At 46.2% G+C, this 21,881-nt stretch overlaps 1 protein-coding gene across 2 annotated transcripts in view; it reads left to right on the forward strand.

The window, feature by feature from the left end:
* The first annotated feature begins 18,785 nt into the window (after positions 1-18,785).
* The window catches only part of ercc3 (excision repair cross-complementation group 3), a 28,589-nt gene continuing 25,493 nt past the window's right edge, over positions 18,786-21,881 (forward strand). For both annotated transcript variants that reach the window (XM_080199588.1, XM_080199587.1), the window contains exon 1: positions 18,786-18,872. In XM_080199588.1, coding sequence (XP_080055714.1) covers positions 18,833-18,872 — 40 coding nt within the window. In that variant the 5' untranslated portion in view covers positions 18,786-18,832. The remainder of the gene's footprint in view (positions 18,873-21,881) is intronic.

Genomic DNA, 21,881 nt, shown 5'->3' on the forward strand with positions numbered 1-21,881 from the left:
CAAGACAAACTCCTACAGGTCACTGACCCATTTCAGAGGCTATTGGTGGCGGGTGCTAATTGGATCTCCATTCCTCTCTCTCCAACAGACTTACTTGTTCAAACCTTTCACTTTGTTTAAAATAAATATTTTAAAACTGTTTCACTGACATGTTCCTGTATAATTGTGTCTGTGTGTATGTGAGTGTGTGTGTATGTGAGTGTGAATGTGTGTGTCCATGCATGTGTGTGTGTGAGAGTGGGTGTATGTGTGTTAGTGTGTGCATGTTAGTGTGCATGTGTTAGTTTTTGTGTGTGTGTGAGTGTGTGTGTGTTTTAAATGTGTGTATGTGTTAGTGTGTGTGTGAGTGTGTGTATGTTAGTGTGTGAGTATGTGTTAGTGCATCTGTGTGTGTGCATGTGTGAGTGTGCATGTCTGTGTGTGTATTAATGTGTGAGAGAGTGCCTGTGTATGTGTGTGTTAGCGTGTGTGTGAGTGTGTGTTTGCGTGTGTGTGAGAGGATGTGTATGTGAGTGTGTGAGTATGTGTGGAGGTGTGGGAGTGTGTGTGTGTCAGTGTGTGTGAAGAAACAAAAACCAAAGAAAATTACAGCACAGGAACAGGCCTTTCAGCCCTCCAAGCCTGCACCGACCATGCTGTCCGACTGAACTAAAACCCCCTATCCTTCCGGGGACCGTATCCTTCTATCCCCATCCTATTCATGTATTTGTCAAGATGCCCCTTAAAAGTCACTATCGTATCTGCTTCCACTCCCTCCCCCTGGCAGCGAGTTCCAGGCACCCACCACCCTCTGTGTAAAATATCTGCCTCCTACATCTCCTTTAAACCTTGCCCCTCGCACCTTAAACCTGTGCCCCCCTAGTAATTGACTCTTCCACCCTGGGGAAAAAGCTTCTGACTATCCACTCTGTCCGTGCCTCTCATAATCTTGTAGACTTCTATCCGGTCTCCCCTCAACCTCCGTCGCTCCAGTGAGAACAAACCAAGTTTCTCCAACCTCTCCTCATAGCTAATGCCCTCCGTACCAGGCAACATCCTGGTAAATCTTTTCTGTACCCTCTCCAAAGCCTCCACATCCTTCTGGTAGTGTGGCGACCAGAATTGAACATTATATTCCAAGTGTGGTCTAACTAAGGTTCTATAAAGCTGCAACATGACTTGCCAATTTTTAAACTCAGCGCCCCAGCCGATGAGGGCAAGCATGCCGTATGCCTTCTTGACTACCTTCTCCACCTGCATTGCCACTTTCAGTGACCTGTGTACCTGTACACCCAGATCCCTCTGCCTATCAATACTCTTAAGGGTTCTGCCATTTACTGTATATTTCCTATCTGTATTAGACCTTCCAAAATGTATTACCTCACATTTATTCGGATTAAACTCCATCTGCCATCTCTCCACCCAAATATAAAACTGATCTATATCCTCTGATGGTCCTCATCGCTATCTGCAAATCTAGCAACCTTTGTGTTGCCCACAAACTTACTAATCAATCCTGTTACATTTTCCTCCAAATCATTAAGAAATATTACAAACAGCAAAGGTCCCAGCACTGATCCCTGAGGAACACCACTTGTCACAGCCCTCCATTCAGAAACTCACCCTTCCACTGCTACCCTCCGTCCTCTGTGACCGAGCCAGTTTTGTATCCACCTTACCAGCTCACCTCTGATCCCATGCAACTTCACCTTCTGCACCAGTCTGCCATGAGGGACCTTGTCAAAGGCCTTACTGAAGTCCATGTAGACAACATCCACTGCCCTACCCTCATCGATCATCTTCATCACTTCCTCAAAAAACTCGATCAAGTTCGTGAGACACAACCTTCCCTTTGCAAAACCACTAATACATCCACTTATTTCCAAGTGGGAATAAATCCTGTCTCAAAGAATCGTCTCCAATAATTTCCCTACCACTGATGTGTCTGTGTGTGTGTGTGTGTGTGTGTGTGGGTGTTTAGGTACGTGTGTGTGTGTTTGTGTGTGTGTGAGTGTGTGGGTGTGGGTGTTTAGGTGTGTGTGAGTGTGTGTGTGTGTGTGCGTGTATGTGAGTGGGTGGGTGTGAGTGGGTGTGTGTGAGTTTGTGTGTGTGGGTGTGTGTGAGTGTGGGTGGGTGTGTGTGTGTGTGTGTGTGTGTGTGGGTGGGTGTGTGTGAGTGTGGGTGGGTGGGTATGGGTGTGTGTGTGTGTGGGTGTGTGTGAGTGTGGGTGGGTGGGTATGGGTGTGTGTGTGTGTGTGTGTGTGTGTGTGTGTGTGTGTGTGTGTGTGTGTGTGTGTGAGTGTGGGGGGGGCATCTCCTTATATCAGAGATTGGATGAAGTGTACCTGGTTTATGGGATTGGGGATTGAGGAGAGACTGGGCAAACTGAACCGATTTATAAAACATTATTTTACAGGATGTGATTGGCTGGGCCCACCATTTATCACCCATCCATATTTGCCCCTTGGGGAGGTGGTGCTGAGCTGCCCCTCCCTGAACCCGCTGCAGTTCCTGTGGTGTAGGTACACCCACAGTGCTGTTAGGGCGGGAGTTCCAGGATTTTGAACCAGCGATGGTGAAGGAACGGCCGATATATTTCCAAGTTAGGATGGTGAGGTGCTTTTTTAAATATTATTTATTATTGTCACAAGTAGGCGTGCATTAACACTGCAATGAAGTTACTGTGAAAATCCCTAGCCGCCACAGTCCAGGGCCTGTTCGGGTACACTGAGGGAGAATGTAGCACGGCCAATGCACCCTAACCAGCACGTCTTTCGGACTGTGAGAGGAAACTGGAGCACCTGGACGAAACCCACACAGACACAGGGAGAACATGCAAACTCCCAAGCCTGGAATTGAACCTGGGTCCCTGGGACACAGCAGTGCTAACCACTATATTACCATGCCTTGTTTCTTGAATGTTGCTCTAAGCAGAGACATAGGGGTGAACTTTACTGTCCCGCCTGCTGTAGGAATCGGAGTGGGCGAGGGGCGGACAGTGGAAAGGTAAGTTGACCTCGGGTGGGATTTTCTGGTTTTGGGACAAGCAAGGCCAGAAAGTTCCGCCCACATTGTTTAAACTGTTCATCTAACGTCATCAGGACAAACACAAGAATACCAAACTTCAAGCAACTGCTACTATTAGTTCTGATTGGCTGAGCTGTTTCAATGGAGACAGCAACGGGGACTCTCAGCCGCTGATACTTTGCTTCAGAGAGTTGAAACTCACTAACACAAGGAAACAGTGAAATAGAATCAATGTTTCCAGGAGGAAACTAGTTGAGAAACAGATGGAAAAGGCAATGGAAAGACTTGTTGAAAGGGTGGGATTCAAGAGATAGAGTCAGCACATACTCAATGGGCTGAGTGGCCTAGTTTGGCACTGTGCCAAATCACATGTGGGAATCGGACTCGGAAACTCAGTTCCTGCTGCCGCTGTGTGATTGGAAACTGTGGACACAACACCTCCCTCACTCCCTTCCCGTTCTGCCCCCCTCTCCATGGTGTCCTTTACCCTGGCAGCAGGAGGTTACACACTGTGCAGGATTCACAATGACGGTGACAGAAATACTGATCTGTCTGCCTGACGGTGGAATCTCCTGCAGCGAAAGCATTTCTAGACTTTGCTGTTGTGTCTCGTGTCCATTCGTGCAGTGCTCCAGATTACACTCCTGTACTGCTGCCTCACAGCGCCAGGGACCTGGGTTCGGCTCTGGCCTTGAGTCACTGTCTGTGTGGAGTTTGCATGTTCTCATGGTGTTTGTGTGGATTTCCTCCAGTTCCCTTCCACACTCCAAAGGTGTGCAGGTTGTGCGGTTTAGCAATGCTGATTTGCCCCATAGTGTTCCAGGATGTATAGGTCCAGGGGAATTGTGGGGTAAATACCTGGGATTACAGGGATAGGGAATGGGTGGGATAGTCTGTCGGAATGTCAGTGCTGACTCAATGGGCCAAATGGCCTCCTTCTGCACTGTAGAGATTCTAAGGTAACATTACAGCCAGCATTCTCCAATCCTGAGTACCAGTTTGAGAGAGGCTCAGTCTCTGAACACTCCTGCCCCAACACATCTCCACCTCTCACTCTCTCCACCTTCGAGACATTAATAATCACTCGGAACATTCTCCTCAATTGGACACCATTCATTCTGTTCCAAGAGGAAACTTGAAGATAGGATGTGTGTGCGTGAGCTCACGCTGTCTACAGGCTGAGTTTGATGGTGCGGACAGTCTGTGTGTTTGTCTGTACAGAGTGGGGATTGAATGTGGGAGCCGCCTGCACTGTGACTCTCAGAGCTCACTCAGTCAGTAACTGAGCCTATGGACAATGTGTCAGTATCGTGTGAATGTGACTGGGTTAGTAATCCAGAGACTGGAATAATGACAGACACACGAGTTAAACACGCACTGCACCGGGAGGGAAAATTAAACTCAATTAATGAAATTTAAACTGAAAAGACTAATGTCAGTAACAGTGACCATAAAACCAGAGGTTATTGTTCTAAAAACATCTGGTTCACCAACGTCCTTTAGGGAAGGAAATCTGCTGTTCTCACTTGGTCTGGTTTACACCAATCAGGTAAAGCCAAGTTGGTGACTCACCGCAATCTTCTGATGGACAATTAGGGATGGGTAATAAATACTGACCTTACACCCACACCCCATGGTGCAGTAAAAATACTCCCCAGTCTGTGTGTGAAAATGAAGAGAACTCTCCCCATTTCTGTTTTTGTCCATGATCCGTACAGAAATCAGAAAACACACAAAGTTCCTCCAATTTGAAGCCACATTTATTTCCAGGTTTGAGGTTTCGGTTATTGAAATAACGAGATTTGAAAGATAATTGTTGGATGGACAGCTCCCTCTCTGCTCCATCCAGCTCTCCCTCACAACTGCGATGCCAGGGTCATCACAACATACTGACTCATCCCCACACCCACCCCCCACCCAGACCATGTGATCTCCAGGGAGAGGCGAAAACCCCAGGGCCAATACAGGGAAAAAATCTGGGAAATTCCTCTCCAACCCCCTGTGGCGATCGAAACTAGTCCAGGAGATCACACTGGCCCTGATCAGACACTGCTTCCCAAGACCATTGCTATTCCGTTTCTGTTTTACAAACACTATCTGAATCCCCTGCCTCGGAGACTGGTTCCCAACTATCCGCAGTCTCGCTCTGTACTGGCACCAACAAAACCAACATTCAATGAAGATTGAAAGTAGCTGATGGGCTGTTCCTGTTTCTGTGTTAATCCAACTTGAACAGAAACTCTCCTCAATCCTTTCTCTCCAATTGTCAATTTGCTGAAATTCATTCCCTCAGTCAACACACCCCATATCCCAGAGCACTGACTGAAGAACCTTTATAAAACCTCAGGCCTGAGCTCACACTCCCAGTGAGGGGAATTCTGGAAGTCACAGTTTCAGCCCTGGATCATTCTCATCTTAAACATGAAAAAGCTGAAGTGATGGAGGGGCTGAGCTGGAGGCTGAGGATCTAGAAACAACGAACAGACCCAGGACTGCTCGAACCCAAACTGGAATCATCCCATCGTAGGAGCCCCTGCGTGCGCTCGAGCCCCCAAGGGGAATGGCCACCCAAACAAGCTGGCTCCAACTGCAGACCAGGGCTGAGCTGGAGTGACCAGAGGCTGGGATGTGGGTCTCGATGAAGGACTCTTGTGAAACACTGGCCATTGGGGTTTGAAAGCAGCCTGACCCTGGCACCAGTCAACACAGGCACCTCCGAGCCGGCTGGCGCCAGGGAGGGCTCAGTCATAGAGGTTTACAGCATGGAAACAGGCCCTTCAGCCCAACTTGTCCATGCTGCCCTTTTTTAAAACCCCTAAGTTAGTCCCAATTGCCCATATCCCCCTATACCCACTGTAACCATGTAACTGTCTAAACACTTTTTAAAAGACAAAATTGAACCTGCCTCTGTTATGTTAAAATGGTGGCGTGGGCTTGTTGGGCTGAAGGGCCTGTTTCCTGTGTTGTGTTGTTCTTTGTATTTGTCAGGATGCCCCTGCAAACTCACTATCTTATCCGCTTCCACTACCTCCCTCGGCCGCAAGTTCCAGGCACTCACCACCCACTGTGTAAAAAAACTTGCCTCTTACATGTCATTTAAACCTTGCCCCTCGCACTTCAACCTGTGCCCCCTAGGAATTGACTCTTCCACCCTGAGAAAAAGCTTCTGACTATCCACTCTGTCCATACCCCTCGTAATCTTGCAGACTTCTATTCAGTTGCCCCTAAACTTCTGACGTTCCAGTGAGAACAAGCAAAGTTTCTCTAACCTCTCCTCACAGCTAATACCCTCCAGACTAGGTAACACCCTGGTAAATCAGGACCCTCTCCAAAGCCTCCACATCCTTCTGGTGGTGCAGTAACCAGAATTGAACACTTTACTCCAAAGGTGTCCTAACTAAGGTTCTATAAAGCGTAAACATGACTTGCCAATTTTTGAACTCAACACCCCGGCCAATGAAGGCGAGCATGCCGTATGCCTTCTTGACTACCTTCTCCACCTGCATTGCCACTTTCAGTGACCTGTGTATACCTGTACACCCAGATCCCTCTGTCTATCAATACTCTTCAGGGTTCTGCCATTTACTGTATATTTCCTATCTGTATTATTTCTTCCAAAATGCATGACCTCACAGTTGTCCAGATTAAACTCCATCTGTCATCTCTCTGCCCAAGTGTCCAACTGATCTATATCTTTCTGTATCCTCTGATAGTCCTCATCGCTATCCACAAATCCACCAACCTTTGTGTCGTCCGCAAACTTACTAATCAATCCAGTTACAACTTCCTCCAAATCATTTATATATCTTACAACAGCAAAGGTCCCAGCACTGATCCCTGAGGAACGCCACTTGTGATGATGTGGATATGCCAGCAATGGACTGGGGTAAACACAGTAAGAAGTCTCACAACACCAGGTTAAAGTCCAACAGATTTATTTGCTAGTAAACCCCGAAAGGTTGTGGGTTTACTATCAAATAAACTTGTTGGACTTTAACCTGGTGTTGTGAGACTTCTTACTGTCACAGCCCTCCATTCAGAAACACACCCTTCCATTCCTACCCTCTGTCTTCTTTGACCGAGCCAGTTTTGTGTCCACCTTGCCAGCTCACCTTTGATCCCATGCGACTTCACCTTCTGCACCAGTCTGCCATGAGGGACCTTGTCAAAGGCCTTACTGAAGTCCATGTAGACAACATCCACTGCCCTACCCTCATCGATCATCTTCATCACTTCCTTGAAAAACTCGATCAAGTTCGTGACCTCCCCTTCACAAAACCATGTTGCCTCTCACTAATCTTAAGACTTAATTAAGACTTGATTACCTGTAAAGACTCGCATTCCAACCATTATTTTGTAAATTGAGTTTGTGTCTATACATACCCTGTTTGTGAACAGAACTCCCACTCACCTGACGAAGGGACAGCGCTCTGAAAGCTCGTGGCGTTTGCTACCAAATAAACCTGTTGGACTTTAACCTGGGGTTGCAAGACTTCTTACTGTGTTTACCCCAGTCCAACACTGGCATCTCCACATCATGACTACCATCGACACTGCAAGCTGCCGGCTCCAAGTGGAAAGGATCTCCAAGAAGATGACACAGACGTCAAGTTTCCACAAAGATGTAAGAAAGGAGACAAGATATCGAAAGGACTACAGATCACGAACCCACTCAGGTCAACCTACAACACAGGTCAGGCTGAGAGACTTTGCCGTTGCACCTCTCTCACACTCCTCAACCACCTCACACACCAGCTCTACAGCAAACGCTGCATCCTGGAAACCAAGATAGAGTCCATATTCTCAACTTAAGCTCAGGACATAGACCAGCTGCGAAACTCTGTCAAGCTGATGAAACAAAGAAACTACACCAACTACATTCACACCAAGAACAGGAAACTTGAGAAACTCAGCATCACCACCAGCAACAACCAAGCCTCCCCCGGCACCACAATAGGAAACAGTACCACCGCAGGAAGTCTATTGTCAACTTATCAGACAACACACCAGATGAAATCGAAGTTCTCAGCCGAGTTCTGCCCCACCACCAAAATGGACCCCATCAGTCTCGCAGTGGACACAGAGGAATTCATCAGGCGAATGAGGCTGCGGCAGTTCTTCCACAAACCCCAAGAGGCCAACAGCGAATATAATGAGACATCCAATGAACCGACAGAGAGATCCGCAGTGCAGCAACTGAAGAGGAAAGAGTCCAATTGGACTCCTCCGGAAGGCTGCTGCCCTCAACTGGACATGTATGCCCAAACCATCAGGAGGTGTGTCAACACCAGATTCATCAACTGCACTCACAAGACAGTCCCGAACATCACCCAAGCACAATACAGTGCCATCCATGCTCTCAAGACCAACCGTTGTCATCAAACCAGCAGACAAAGGAGGGGCCATCGTCATCCTGAACAGAACAGATTACTGCAAAGAACTGTACTGACAACTAAACAATGAGGAACACTACAGACAGTTACCCACAGATCCGACCAAAGAACACACCTGTCAACTCAACATTTTGATCAAGATCTTTGATCCAGACCTTCAGAGCACTCCCCGCATTGGAGATCTCTACTGCCTCCCAAAGATACACAAGGCAAACACACCTGGCCGTCCCATCGTATCAGGCAATGGGACCCTGTGCAAGAACTTCTCTGGCTACATCGAGGGCATCCTGAAACCCATTGTACAAAGAACCACCTGCTTTTGTCACGACACGAACGGATTTCCTACAGAAACTCAGAACACACGGAGCAGTTGAACCAGGGACACTCCTCGTCACTATGGATGTCTCGGCGTTCTACACCAACAGCCCCCATGACGATGGCACTGCTGCAACTGCCTCAGTCCTCAACGCCGACAACTGCCAGTTTCCAGATGCAATTTTACAACTTATTCACTTCATCCCAGACCACAATGTCTTCACCTTCAACAACCAGTCCTTCATCCAGACACAAGTAGCAGCCATGGGGATCAAATTCACACCTCAATATGCCAACATCTTCATGCACAGGCTCGAACAAGACTTCCTCACCGCACAGGACCTTCAACCAGTGCTATACACTAGATACATCGATGACATTTTCTTCCTTTGGACTCATGGGGAGCGATCACTGAATCAACTATATGATGACATCAACAAGTTCCATCCCACCATCAGACTCACCACAGACTATTCTCCGGAATCAGTGGCATTCTTGGACACACGCATCGCCATCAAGGACGGTCACCTCAGCACCTCACTGTACCGCAAGCCCACAGATAACCTCACGATGCTCCACTTCTCCAGCTTCCACCCTAAACACGTTAAAGAAGCCATCCCCTACGGACAAGCCCTCCGTATACACAGGACCTGCTCAGATGAGGGAGATTGCAACAGACACTTCCAGACGCTGAAAGATGCCCTCATAAGAACAGGATATGGCGCTCGAATCATCGATCGACAGTTCTGATGCACCACAGCAAAAAACCGCACTGACCTCCTCAGAAGACAAACACGGGATACGGTGGACAGAGTACCTTTTGTCGTCCAGTACTTCCCTGGAGCGGAGAAGCTACGACATCTTCTCTGGAGCCTTCAACATATCATCAATGAAGACGAACATCTTGCCAAAGCCATCCCCACACCCCCACTTCTTGTTTTCAAACAACCGCACAACCTCAAACAAACCATTGTCCGCAGCAAACTACCCAGCCTTCAGGAGAACAGTGACCACAACACCACACAACCCTGCCACAGCAACCTCTGCAAGACACACCGGATCATCGAGACGGGTGCCATCATCTCACATGAGAAAATCATCCACCAGGTACACGGTACATACTCTTACAAATTGGCCAATGTTGTCTATCTGATACGCTGCAGGAAAGGATGTCCTGAGGCATAGTACATTGGGGAGACCATGCAGACTCTACGACAATGGATGAATGAACATCGCTCGACAATCACCAGGGAGTGTTCTCTTCCTGTTGGGCAAGTTTGCAGATGACACAAAGATGGCTGGATTGCTGATAGTGATGAGCAGTGTCACACAATACAGCAGGATGTAGATAGGCTGGTAAATTGGGCAGAGAAATGGCAGACGGAATTTAATCCAGATAAATGCGAGATGTTGCATTTTGGAAGAAATAATGTAGGGAGGAGTTATACAATAAATGGTAGGACTATTAAGAGTATAGAAACACAGAGGGACGTAGGTGTGCAAGTTCACAACTCCTTGAAGGTGGCAGTACAGGTGGAGAAGGTGGCGAAGAAGGCTTATGGTATGCTTGCCTTTATAGGAAGGGGTATAGAGTATAAAAGCTGGCGTCTAATGTTGCAGTTGTATAGAACATTGGTTAGACCGTAATTGGAGTACTGCGTCCAGTTCTGGTCGCCGTGCTGGAGAGAGTGCAGAGGAGGTTTACCAGGATGCTGCCTGGTATGGAAGGACTAGGGTATGAGGAGAAATTGGGCAAATTGGGGCTGTTCTCCTCAGAAAGACAGAGAATGAGAGGAGATCTAACAGAAGTGTATAAGATTATGAAGGGTATAGATAGAGTGAACAGTGGTAAGCTTCTTCCCAGGTTGCATACAAAAATTACAAGGAGCCACGGGCTTAGGGTGAGAGGGGCGAGGTATAATTCAGATGTTAGAGGGAGGTTTTTCACACAGAGGGTTGTGGGGGCCTGGAATGCACTGCCAAGTAGGGTGGTGGAGGCAGGCATGCTAGAGTTGTTTAAGGCTTACCTAGATAGGCACATGAGCAGACTAGAGATGGAGGGATACAAAAGATTGTTCTAAATAAGGTTTCAGGAGCCTTAGGACGTTCCTGGGAATCAATAGATTCCTATGGGCCGTCCAACATATTTTATGGCTCACCCGTCTTACGTTTGAGTTTCTGGGGATTCCGTGCATGTCTGTATAAGTTGTGTATGTTTATTGATGTCTTTTTTTTTACATCCACAGGTGATTCGGTCCGCCTTGTTGGCCAACAAGGGGCATACACGCAGTGAGCCATGCGAGGACTGCTCTTGGATGTTGCTTCAAGAGTTGTCTAGTGCTTCACGTCGTTTGTGTACGCTTAAACTGGACCAACTGACGGGCAACACGACAGCTCAGTGACTATCACTGTTTGCTGTGCAGATACATGGATTTGGGCCGGTGTCTGTGGGAGTTTGCACATTCTCCCCGTGCTTGCGTGGGTTTTCTCCGGGTGCTCCAGTTTCCTCCCACACCCCAAAAACGTGCTTTTAGGCTGATTGGTGTTAACAAATTGTCCCTAAATTAGTCGTCCCTCAATCTGGTTACAGTTCCTTTATTGTGGAGTCCAATAGGCGTAGACAAAGGTCATGGGTAGAAGAGGGCACTCACAATGTTAAAATGGGCAGCGCGGGCCGAAGGGCCTGTTTCCCCTGCTGTGCTGTTCTTTGTCCTTTTGAAGTTCTACACTATCGTCCTTATAGTTTACAATGATTCCAAGTTTTGTGCCATCACAAAATTTAAATTGTCCCCATACAACAAGATATTGATCATTAATATAGCCAGCGGAGCAAGAGTCCCAATACCCCCTGGGGAACACCAGGTGATCACCAGATAAATGATCTTTGATGCTTTCAGGTCTCTCCTACTGTCACTGAGAGAGATCAGCCATTGACTGATTGAAGTATATTATGTTTTATGGAGAGATATTTGAACCATGTTGTGTTTTATATATATATATATACACAGTGAGAGATTTGAACCATGCTGTGTTTTTATAGAGGGGGAGATTTGAACCATGCTGTGTTTTTATAGAGAGGGAGATTTGAACCATGCTGTGTTTTTATAGAGAGGGAGATTTGAACCATGCTGTGTTTTTATAGAGGGGGAGATTTGAACCATGTTGTGTTTTTATAGAGAGGGAGATTTGAACCATGCTGTGTTTTTATAGAGGGGGAGATTTGAACCATGTTGTGTTTTTATAGAGAGGGAGATTTGAACCATGCTGTGTTTTTATAGAGGGGGAGATTTGAACCATGCTGTGTTTTTATAGAGAGGGAGATTTGAACCATGCTGTGTTTTTATAGAGGGGGAGATTTGAACCATGTTGTGTTTTTATAGAGAGGGAGATTTGAACCATGCTGTGTTTTCACAGAGGGGGAGATTTGAACCATGCTGTGTTTTTATAGAGGGGGAGATTTGAACCATGTTGTGTTTTTATAGAGGGGGAAATTTGAACCATGCTGTGTTTTTATAGAGGGGGAGATTATAGAGGATTTATAGAGATTATAGAGAGATTTATAGAGGATGAGAAAGGGGACCTAGTGGTAGGGGATGAGGATATGGCTAAGGTATTGAATAACTTTTTTGTTTCTGTCTTCACGGAGGAGGACATGAATAATTTGCCGGGTGTTAGCGATGGAAAGGTGGTAGGACTGGAGGGTCTTAATGACATTACTGTTTCTAGAGAGGCGGTGCTCGACAGACTGGAGGGGCTGATTGTGGACAAGTCCCCAGGACCGGATGGAATGCATCCGAGGGTTCTGAAAGAAATGGCAGAGGTGATAGTGGATGCCTTGGTGGTTATTTTCCAGACGTCGCTGGATTCCGGGGAAGTGCCGGATGATTGGAAAACGGCTAATGTTACACCGTTGTTTAAGAAGGGTGCCAGGCAAAAGGCGGGGAATTATAGGCCGGTTAGTTTAACGTCTGTGGTAGGTAAAATGTTAGAATCTGTCATTAAGGAGGAAATTGCGAGGCATCTGGAAGGGAATTGCTTGATAGAGCAGATGCAGCACGGTTTCATTAAAGGGAAGTCGTGTCTGACAAATTTACTGGGGTTCTATGAGGATGTGTCTAGGGCGGTGGATAGAGGAGAGCCGGTGGATGTGGTCTTTCTAGATTTTCAGAAGGCGTTTGACAAAGTACCTCACAAGAGGTTATTGCAGAAGGTAGAGGGACATGGAGTTGGGGGTAGGGTGTTAGCGTGGGTAGAGGATTGGTTGTCAAATAGGAGGCAGAGAGTGGGGGTCAACGGGTGCTATTTGGATTGGCGGATGGTGACTAGTGGAGTGCCCCAGGGGTCGGTGCTGGGGCCTCAGCTTTTTACCATTTATATAGATGATCTGGAGGAGGGAACCGAGTGTAGGGTGTCGAAATTTGCGGATGACACCAAGATTGGGGGAACGGCAAATTGTGCGGAGGGTGTGGAGAGTCTGCAGAAGGATCTAGATAGGCTGGGCGAATGAGCCAGGAAATGGCAAATGGAATTTAATGTTGGCAAGTGTGAGGTGGTCCACTTTGGTAGGAAGAATGGTAGGAAAGACTATTACTTACGGGGCGAAAAACTGCAGCAGGCGACGGTGCAGAGGGACCTCGGGGTCCTTGTGCATGAGTCGCAAAAACCCAGCCTGCAGGTGCAGCAGGTGGTCAGGAAGGCGAATGGGATGCTGGCCTTCATAGCGAGGGGGATTGAATATAAAAGTAGGGAGGTCTTGCTGCAGCTGTATAGGGCATTGGTGAGGCCGCAGCTGGAGTACTGTGTGCAGTTTTGGGCGCCGCACCTGCGCAAAGATATTTTGGCCTTGGAGGGAGTGCAGAGGAGGTTTACTAGGCTGATACCGGAGTTGAGGGGGTTGAGCTATGAGGAGAGGCTGAATAAACTGGGCTTGTACTCGTTAGAGTTTAGAAGAATGAGGGGAGATCTCATTGAGACGTATAAGATGATGAATGGGATGGATAGGATAGAGGTGGAGAGACTCTTCCCGCTCAAAAAAGACAGTAGGACTAGGGGGCACAGCCTCAAGATAAAAGGGGGGCGGTTTAGAACGGAGTTGAGGAGGAACTTCTTCACTCAAAGGGTGGTGAATCTCTGGAATTCTCTGCCTGTTGAAGTGGTGGAGGCTGCCTCGCTAAATATTTTTAAGACGCGGGTTGATGGGTTTTTGATAAGAGAGGGGATTAAGGGTTATGGGGAGAGGGCGGGAAAGTGGAACTGAGCAGCGACAGATCAGCCATGATCTTATTGAATGGCGGGGCAGGCTCGAAGGGCTGGATGGCCTACTCCTGCTCCTATTTCTTATGTTCGTATGTTCTTATTTGAACCATGCGGTGTTTTTATAGAGAGGGAGATTTGAACCATGTTGTGTTTTTATAGAGGGGGAGATTTGAACCATGCTGTGATTTTATAGAGAGGGAGATTTGAACCACGTTGTGTTTTTATAGAGGGGGAGATTTGAACCATGCTGTGCTTTTATAGAGAGGGAGATTTGAACCATGTTGTGTTGTTATAGAGGGGGAGATTTGAACCATGCTGTGTTTTTATAGAGAGGGAGATTCGAACCATGCTGTGTTTTTATAGAGGGGGAGATTCGAACCATGTTGTGTTTTTATAGAGAGGGAGATTTGAACCATGTTGTGTTTTTATAGAGAGGGAGATTTGAACCATGTTGTGTTTTTATAGAGAGGGAGATTCGAACCATGTTGTGTTTTTATAGAGAGGGAGATTTGAACCATGTTGTGTTTTTAGAGAGAGGGAGATTCGAACCATGTTGTGTTTTTATAGAGGGGGAGATTCGAACCATGTTGTGTTTTTATAGAGGGGGAGATTTGAACCATGTTGTGTTTTTGTAGAGAGGGAGATTCGAACCATGTTGTGTTTTTAGAGAGAGGAGATTTGAACCATGTTGTGTTTTTATAGAGAGGGAGATTTGAACCATGTTGTGTTTTTATAGAGAGGGAGATTTGAACCATGTTGTGTTTTTATAGAGGGGGAGGTTTGAACCATGTTGTGTTTTTAGAGAGAGGAGATTTGAACCATGTTGTGTTTTTATAGAGAGGGAGATTTGAACCATGTTGTGTTCTTATAGAGGGGGAGATTTGAACCATGTTGTGTTTTTAGAGAGAGGAGATTTGAACCATGATGTGTTTTTATAGAGAGGGAGATTTGAACCATGTTGTGTTTTTATAGAGAGGGAGATTTGAACCATGTTGTGTTTTTAGAGAGAGGAGATTTGAACCATGTTGTGTTTTTATAGAGGGGGAGGTTTGAACCATGTTGTGTTTTTAGAGAGAGGAGATTTGAACCATGATGTGTTTTTATAGAGAGGGAGATTTGAACCATGTTGTGTTTTTATAGAGAGGGAGATTTGAACCATGTTGTGTTTTTATAGAGGGGGAGATTTGAACCATGTTGTGTTCTTATAGAGGGGGAGATTTGAACCATGTTGTGTTTTTATAGAAGGGGAGATTTGAACCATGTTGTGTTTTTAGAGAGAGGAGATTTGGACCATGTTGTGTTTTTATAGAGAGGGAGATTTGAACCATGTTGTGTTTTTATAGAGGGGAGATTTGAACCATGTTGTGTTTTTATAGAGGGGGAGATTTGAACCATGTTGTGTTTTTATAGAAGGGGAGATTTGAACCATGTTGTGTTTTTATAGAGGGGGAGATTTGAACCATGTTGTGTTTTTATAGAAGGGGAGATTTGAACCATGTTGTGTTTTTATAGAGGGGGAGATTTGAACCATGCTGTGTTTTTATAGAAGGGGAGATTTGAACCATGTTGTGTTTTTATAGAGAGGGAGATTTGAACCATGTTGTGTTTTTATAGAGGGGGAGATTTGAACCATGTTGTGTTTTTATAGAGGGGGAGATTTGAACCATGTTGTGTTTTTATAGAAGGGGAGATTTGAACCATGTTGTGTTTTTATAGAAGGGGAGATTTGAACCATGTTGTGTTTTTATAGAAGGGGAGATTTGAACCATGTTGTGTTTTTATAGAAGGGGAGATTTGAACCATGTTGTGTTTTTATAGAGAGGGAGATTTGAACCATGTTGTGTTTTTATAGAGGGGGAGATTTGAACCACGTTGTGTTTTTATAGAGGGGGAGATTCGAACCATGATGTGTTTTTATAGAGGGGGAGATTTGAACCATGTTGTGTTTTTATAGAGGGGGAGATTTGAACCACGTTGTGTTTTTATAGAGGGGGAGATTTGAACCACGTTGTGTTTTTATAGAGGGGGAGATTTGAACCATGTTGTGTTTTTATAGAGGGGGAGATTCGAACCATGTTGTTTTTTTATAGAGAGGGAGATTTGAACCATGTTGTGTTTTTATAGAGGGGGAGATTTGAACCATGTTGTGTTTTTATAGAGGGGGAGATTTGAACCATGTTGTGTTTTTATAGAGGGGGAGATTTGAACCATGTTGTGTTTTTATAGAGGGGGAGATTCGAACCATGTTGTTTTTTTATAGAGAGGGAGATTTGAACCATGTTGTGTTTTTATAGAGGGGGAGATTTGAACCATGCTGTGTTTTCATAGAGAGGTAGATTTGAACCATGTTGTGTTTTTATAGAGGGGGAGATTTGAACCACGTTGTGTTTTTATAGAGGGGGAGATTTGAACCACGTTGTGTTTTTATAGAGAGGGAGATTTGAACCATGTTGTGTTTTTATAGAGGGGGAGATTTGAACCATGCTGTGTTTTCATAGAGAGGTAGATTTGAACCATGTTGTGTTTTTATAGAGGGGGAGATTTGAACCACGTTGTGTTTTTATAGAGGGGGAGATTTGAACCACGTTGTGTTTTTATAGAGAGGGAGATTTGAACCACGTTGTGTTTTTATAGAGAGGGAGATTTGAACCATGTTGTGTTTTTATAGAGGGGGAGATTTGAACCACGTTGTGTTTTTATAGAGGGGGAGATTTGAACCATGCTGTGTTTTCATAGAGAGGTAGATTTGAACCATGTTGTGTTTTTATAGAGGGGGAGATTTGAACCACGTTGTGTTTTTATAGAGGGGGAGATTTGAACCACGTTGTGTTTTTATAGAGGGGGAGATTTGAACCATGTTGTGTTTTTATAGAGGGGGAGATTTGAACCACGTTGTGTTTTTATAGAGGGGGAGATTTGAACCACGTTGTGTTTTTATAGAGGGGGAGATTTGAACCATGTTGTGTTTTTATAGAGGGGGAGATTTGAACCATGCTGTGTTTTTATAGAGGGGGAGATTTGAACCATGTTGTGTTTTTATAGAGAGGGAGATTTGAACCATGTTGTGTTTTTATAGAGGGGGAGATTTGAACCATGATGTGTTTTTATAGAGGGGGAGATTTGAACCATGTTGTGTTTTTATAGAGGGGGAGATTTGAACCATGATGTGTTTTTATAGAGAGGGAGATTTGAACCATGATGTGTTTTTATAGAGGGGGAGATTTGAACCATGTTGTGTTTTTATAGAGAGGGAGATTTGAACCATGATGTGTTTTTATAGAGGGGGAGATTTGAACCATGTTGTGTTTTTATAGAGAGGGAGATTTGAACCATGATGTGTTTTTATAGAGAGGGAGATTTGAACCACGTTGTGTTTTTATAGAGGGGGAGATTTGAACCATGATGTGTTTTTATAGAGAGGGAGATTTGAACCATGATGTGTTTTTATAGAGGGGGAGATTTGAACCATGTTGTGTTTTTATAGAGAGGGAGATTTGAACCATGTTGTGTTTTTATAGAGAGGGAGATTTGAACCACGTTGTGTTTTTATAGAGGGGGAGATTTGAACCATGATGTGTTTTTATAGAGAGGGAGATTTGAACCATGATGTGTTTTTATAGAGGGGGAGATTTGAACCATGTTGTGTTTTTATAGAGAGGGAGATTTGAACCATGTTGTGTTTTTATAGAGAGGGAGATTTGAACCACGTTGTGTTTTTATAGAGGGGGAGATTTGAACCATGATGTGTTTTTATAGAGAGGGAGATTTGAACCATGATGTGTTTTTATAGAGGGGGAGATTTGAACCATGTTGTGTTTTTATAGAGAGGGAGATTTGAACCATGTTGTGTTTTTATAGAGAGGGAGATTTGAACCATGATGTGTTTTTATAGAGAGGGAGATTTGAACCATGTTGTGTTTTTATAGAGGGGGAGATTTGAACCATGTTGTGTTTTTATAGAGAGGGAGATTTGAACCATGATGTGTTTTTATAGAGGGGGAGATTTGAACCATGTTGTGTTTTTATAGAGAGGGAGATTTGAACCATGATGTGTTTTTATAGAGGGGGAGATTTGAACCATGTTGTGTTTTTATAGAGAGGGAGATTTGAACCATGATGTGTTTTTATAGAGGGGGAGATTTGAACCATGTTGTGTTTTTATAGAGAGGGAGATTTGAACCATGTTGTGTTTTTATACAGGGGGAGATTTGAACCATGATGTGTTTTTATAGAGAGGGAGATTTGAACCATGTTGTGTTTTTATAGAGGGGGAGATTTGAACCATGTTGTGTTTTTATAGAGAGGGAGATTTGAACCATGATGTGTTTTTATAGAGGGGGAGATTTGAACCATGTTGTGTTTTTATAGAGAGGGAGATTTGAACCATGATGTGTTTTTATAGAGGGGGAGATTTGAACCATGTTGTGTTTTTATAGAGAGGGAGATTTGAACCATGATGTGTTTTTATAGAGGGGGAGATTTGAACCATGTTGTGTTTTTATAGAGAGGGAGATTTGAACCATGTTGTGTTTTTATAGAGGGGGAGATTTGAACCATGTTGTGTTTTTATAGAGGGGGAGATTTGAACCATGTTGTGTTTTTATGGAGGGGGAGATTTGAACCATGGGCTGCTCTGACAAGGTCCACGTGATTGAGCTGGCATTGTGCGCATGCGTACTGGCATCGGAAACCCATATGCCCAACGCCGGTTTTAGACATGCGCAGTAGGTCGTGCCGGCCTGGCGCAAGCTCAGTACTTCGTGCCGGTGGAGCGTATGCTCAATGAGTTGTACCGGCTTGGCGCAAGCTCTGTGGCTCGTGCCGGTAAAGCGCATGCCCAGTAGGTCGTGTCGGTGTGGCACATGCTCAGTAAGTTCGGGACCATGGGCAAGAAGGAGCGAGGTGAGGCCGGGGTCTGGGTTTGGGAGCGCGGCCCGTCCCCATCCCCCTCACCCGGGGAGGCCCGGCGGCACCAAGCGGCTGGCGGAGCATCTCCTACTCCCTGATATAACCCCCCGGGTCCGACACTGGCTGTGGTCAGTTCCCCCCCGGCTACAGGGGGGCATTCCTGTCAGAGCGGCCAGTTTGTGGATGGCTGAGTGCCCTGGGCAGAGGGATCAGGGCGTCTGAGTGGATGAATCATCGGTATGTTACTGTCCCGCACTTGTGCCCTGAGGTATGAAGCTGTTTAGAGAGGCTTCACTGCCTGGGGTGAAGGATTTATCCTCTACCCACTGGAGCTTTCACTGTGGTCAGCACTGCTACCTCACAGCACCAGGGACCTGGGTTCAATCCCAGCCTCGGGTCACTGTCTGTGTGGAGTCTGCACATTCTCCTTGTGTCTGTGTGGGTTTCCTCCAGGTTCCTCCCACAGTCTGAAAGACGTGCTGGTTAGGGTGCATTGACTGTGCTAAATTCTCCCTCGGTGTACCTGAATAGGCGCCAGAGTGTGGTGACTGGGTGACGAAACCTACTTGTAATTAATAAATAAACTTTTTAGAAGAGTGAAAGGTGACCTTATTGAAACATGTAAGATCCTGTGGGGACTTGACATGGTGAATATGGGATCGGCATTTCCTCTTGTGGAGCTAAGGGACAAAGTGGCGTCGAAAGCATAACCAGATCATAGAATAATAGACACCCTACAGTGCAGAAGGAGGCTATTCAGCCCATTGAGCCTACACCACCAACAATCCCACCCAGGCCTTATCCCCATAACCCCTCTAATAAGAACATAAGAAATAGGAGCAGGAGTAGGCCATCTAGCCCTTCGAGCCTGCCCCGCCATTCAATAAGATCATGGCTGATCTGTCGTGGCTCAGTTCCACTTTCCCGCCCTCTCCCCATAACCCTTAATCCCCTCTCTTATCAAAAACCCATCAACCCGCGTCTTAAAAATATTTAGCGAGGCAGCCTCCACCACTTCAACGGGCAGAGAATTCCAGAGATTCACCACCCTTTGAGTGAAGAAGTTCCTCCTCAACTCTGTTCTAAACCGCCCCCCTTTTATCTTGAGGCTGTGCCCCCTAGTCCTACTGTCTTTTTTGAGCGGGAAGAGTCTTTCCACCTCTATCCTATCCATCCCATTCATCATCTTATACGTCTCAATGAGATCTCCTCTCATTCTTCTAAACTCTAACGAGTACAAGCCCAGTTTATTCAGCCTCTCCTCATAGCTCAACCCCCTCAACTCCGGTATCAGCCTAGTAAACCTCCTCTGCACTCCCTCCAAGGCCAAAATATCTTTGCGCAGGTGCGGCACCCAAAACGGCACACAGTACTCCAGCTGCGGCCTCACCAATGCCCTATACAGCTGCAGCAAGACCTCCCTACTTTTATATTCAATCCCCCTCGCTATGAAGGCCAGCATCCCATTTGCCTTTCTGACCACCTGCTGCACCTGCAAGCTGGGTTTTTGCGACTCATGCACAAGGACCCCGAGGTCCCTCTGCACCGTCGCCAGCTGCAGTTTTTTGCCCCGTAAGTAATAGGCCTTCTTACCAAAGTGGACCACCTCACACTTGCCAACATTAAATTCCATTTGCCATTTCCTGGCCCATTCGCCCAGCCTATCTAGATCCTTCTGCAGACTCTCCACACCCTCCGCACAATTTGCCGTTCCCCCAATCTTGGTGTCATCCGCAAATTTCGACACCCTACACTCGGTTCCCTCCTCCAGATCATCTATATAAATGGTAAAAAGCTGAGGCCCCAGCACCGACCCCTGGGGCACTCCACTAGTCACCATCCGCCAATCCGAATAGCACCCGTTGACCCCCACTCTCTGCCTCCTATTTGACAACCAATCCTCTATCCACGCTAACACCCTACCCCCAACTCCATGTCCCTCGACCTTGTGAGGTACTTTGTCAAACGCCTTCTGAAAATCTAGAAAGACCACATCCACCGGCTCTCCTCTATCCACCGCCCTAGACACATCCTCATAGAACTCCAGTAAATTTGTCAGACACGACTTCCCTTTAATGAAACCGTGCTGCGTCTGCTCTATCAAGCAATTCCCTTCCAGATGCCTCGCAATTTCCTCCTTAATGACAGATTCTAACATTTTACCTACCACAGACGTTAAACTAACCAGCCTATAATTCCCCGCCTTTTGCCTGGCACCCTTCTTAAACAACCCTGCTAATCCCCATGACATACCCCCTAACACTAAGGAGCAATGTAGCATGACCAATCAACTTAACTCACACGTTTTTGGACTGGGGGAGGAAACCAGAGCACCTGGAGGAAACCCATACAGACACGGGGAGAATGTGTAAACTCCACACAGATGGTGACCTGAGGCCGGGATTGAACCCAGGTCGAAGGCACTGTGAGGCAGCAGTGCTAACCACTGTGCCATCGTGCTGCCCCAATCAGATCAGCCGTAATATCAAAAGGCGGAGCATTGCAAGGAGGGTGTGGAGAGTCTGCAGAAGGATCTAGATAGGCTGGGCGAATGGGCCAGGAAATGGCAAATGGAATTTAATGTTGGCAAGTGCGAGGTGGTCCACTTTGGTAGGAATAATGGTAGGAAGGACTATTTCTTACGTGGCGAAAAACTGCAGCAGGCGACGGTGCAGAGGGACCTCGGGGTCCTTGTGCATGAGTCACAAAAACCCAGCCTGCAGGTGCAGCAGGTGGTCAGGAAGGCTAATGGGATGCTGGCCTTCATAGCGAGGGGGATTGAATATAAAAGTAGGGAGGTCTTGCTGCAGCTGTATAGGGCACTGGTGAGGCCGCAGCTGGAGTACTGTGTGCAGTTTTGGTCGCCGTACTTACGCAAGGATATTTTGGCCTTGGAGGGAGTGCAGAGGAGGTTTACTAGGCTGATACCGGAGTTGAGGGGGTTGAGCTATGAGGAGAGGCTGAATAAACTAGGCTTGTACTCGTTAGAGTTTAGAAGAATGA

Source organism: Carcharhinus amblyrhynchos, chromosome 11 (genome assembly GCF_965287045.1).
Source record: "Carcharhinus amblyrhynchos chromosome 11, sCarAmb.v2.hapA, whole genome shotgun sequence".
Lineage (NCBI taxonomy): Eukaryota > Metazoa > Chordata > Chondrichthyes > Carcharhiniformes > Carcharhinidae > Carcharhinus > Carcharhinus amblyrhynchos.